The 2,253-nt window shown below is 33.6% G+C and overlaps 1 protein-coding gene across 1 annotated transcript; it reads left to right on the top strand.

Moving 5' to 3' along the window:
* Nucleotides 1–222: 222 nt before the first annotated feature.
* LOC104222090 (thioredoxin-like 3-1, chloroplastic) lies at nucleotides 223–1,973 on the top strand. Its single transcript, XM_009773268.2, has 5 exons — nucleotides 223–608; nucleotides 905–979; nucleotides 1,429–1,495; nucleotides 1,604–1,621; nucleotides 1,719–1,973. Exons 1-5 carry the CDS (start codon nucleotides 307–309, stop codon nucleotides 1,815–1,817), a joined length of 561 nt encoding a protein of 186 aa, XP_009771570.1. The 5' UTR covers nucleotides 223–306; the 3' UTR covers nucleotides 1,818–1,973.
* The last annotated feature ends 280 nt before the right edge of the window (nucleotides 1,974–2,253 follow it).

Below are 2,253 nucleotides of genomic sequence, written 5' to 3'. Positions count from 1 at the left end.
TATTTTTAATTACCACTTATAAATCTGACTATTTTTGAATTTTGCTCCGACAAAGTTTCCACATGGCCAAAGGTCAAGGAAACGCCACTCTACTTCAAGTGGGTCCAAAGCCCAAATGGTCCATTTCCTTGGAGAAATTTCCAATTCACTGCAAGGATAAGTGGATAAGCTTTTTCTTTAAGAAATGATCATAATAAAAGAAATATCTACATTATATTAAATGAAAAAAGAAAAATAAAAATCTCATTGACTCAAATTTCCTTCATTAGACTGGCTGTTCTTGCTAGTTCAAATAATTGCTAAAAGATGTCAATTTTAGCACCAAATTCCCAAATTATGTATAGAGAAATCCACCCTAGAGAGCAGCAGCATCAGGTTAGGAACAACGGTGGAAGTCTGAATCTGCTAAAATCATATGAATTTTGCTTTGTAGATAAAAGAAGAGGTGATTGGAGGAAAACAATAAAGAAAGAGTGGAGAATGCATGCCTCCTGGCTAGACATGTCAAGACCCGATACAGTGGAGATGCAATCCATTGAGAATAGTGAACAACTTGACCAGATTTTAGCCTCTGCTAATGAGCTTTCACAACCCATCATCATTGATTGGTAAAATCCTTCTCTTTCCTTCTTTGTGATTAGAAAAAAAGAATGTGGTTAAATGGTAAATTTTTCCTTTTCACTGGCGGTCTCGAATTCGAGACTTGGAGTCTTTTTATAACGTAATTTCGAATTAGTGGAGCAGTGAGTTCCGAACACCTTTGGGTTATAAAATAAATAAATGATTGATATAAAGTGATAATTGTATGGAGTTTCTTTTTTTTTTTTTTTTGTAAAGAAAAAAGAAAGAATCAAATTCATAGAAATGTAGGTAGATTGATTTGTTTATAGCAAATGGTTGATAGGATGGCTGCTTGGTGTCGGAAATGCATTTATTTGAAGCCAAAATTGGAGAAACTTGCAGCTGAGTTTGATACCAAGTAAGCCCTTTTCAACTTCTCTTTCATGTCTTCTCCCAAATAATTACAATGTCTCACATTCTTTTGAATAGTTGATAGTTCTTTCTTTATTTTTATGATTAGACTTCAGTCTCAATTGTAAACTCACCGATGTATATACATAGTGAGATTTTAAAAATGGTTAACTTACATTGATCAATGATCTCTGATTGCCATGGTTATGCATTTTTAGGAAGGATTGGTTGACGAAATATGAATTGAAGACTGAACCTTGATATACCCCGAACAATGTATTTTTATGACCACGAGATATATCATTCCAAACGAAGATGGTTAATATATGTAGTTGACATTGAGCATATTTTTAACATTCTAAGTCTCATTTGGTCAAATGAAAACATGTCTATCTTGTTCTCTCCCTTGGCATGGTTTTTAGATATTTGATATCTCCTTCTTCCTCTTTTTCATAGACTCAAATTCTACTACGTGGATGTGAATAAGGTACCACAATCTTTAGTGAAGCGCGGAAACATCTCAGTAAGTATTGTTCTTGGCAAATCTCTAGTATTTTTGCTGTCTATTGCTGTCTCTTTGTTCATGTTCTTGGTTTGCCAGCTAATTTGATTCTTGTTTTATGTTCTTCAGAAAATGCCAACAATTCAGGTGAGCAGAAGTCTGGATTCCCCATCATTTTGAAGTGGAAAAAAAAAAACTCTTGATTGAAAAATAAAGCTATCTACTTGTTTCATTTTGATTGCAGTTGTGGAAAGATGGGGAGATGAGAGCAGAGGTGATTGGAGGGCACAAAGCATGGCTTGTAATTGAAGAAGTGAGAGAAATGATCAAAAACTTCGTATAATATGTTGCCAGGAAAAAAGCTGACTGCTTCTTCTTGTTCATAATCTGCAATTTGCTCTCTCTCAAAAATTAGACATCAATTTGTATTTCAGCAAAGGGCATTTCAATATGTACAGTTGTTACACCATTTGTATTATCAAAGAAAGTGAATTGGTGATGTTGGAAACAGTGTTATTAAAGGCGAAAAGCGCAAAAAAGCTGTAAGGCCCGTTGGGGCTTTAAGCACAAAGCACAAATAAAACGTGTGCTTTAATGAAAAAAAGCGCACCTGAAGGAAAATAAAAAAATATGTATATAGTCTAAGACTAATAATTATAAGCATGAATAACAAATATATGCACAACGAAACTGAAAAAAATTACGATAAAATGAAATATCAATTGTTTAATATCGCATTTTCAGGATTACACTCATTGGCAAGGAAAAATATACTTTAG

Source organism: Nicotiana sylvestris, chromosome 12 (assembly GCF_000393655.2).
Source record: "Nicotiana sylvestris chromosome 12, ASM39365v2, whole genome shotgun sequence".
In the NCBI taxonomy this organism is placed as follows: domain Eukaryota; kingdom Viridiplantae; phylum Streptophyta; class Magnoliopsida; order Solanales; family Solanaceae; genus Nicotiana; species Nicotiana sylvestris.
The sequence above is the reverse complement of the archived record's forward strand: the minus strand, read 5'-3'. Positions and strand labels throughout refer to the sequence as shown.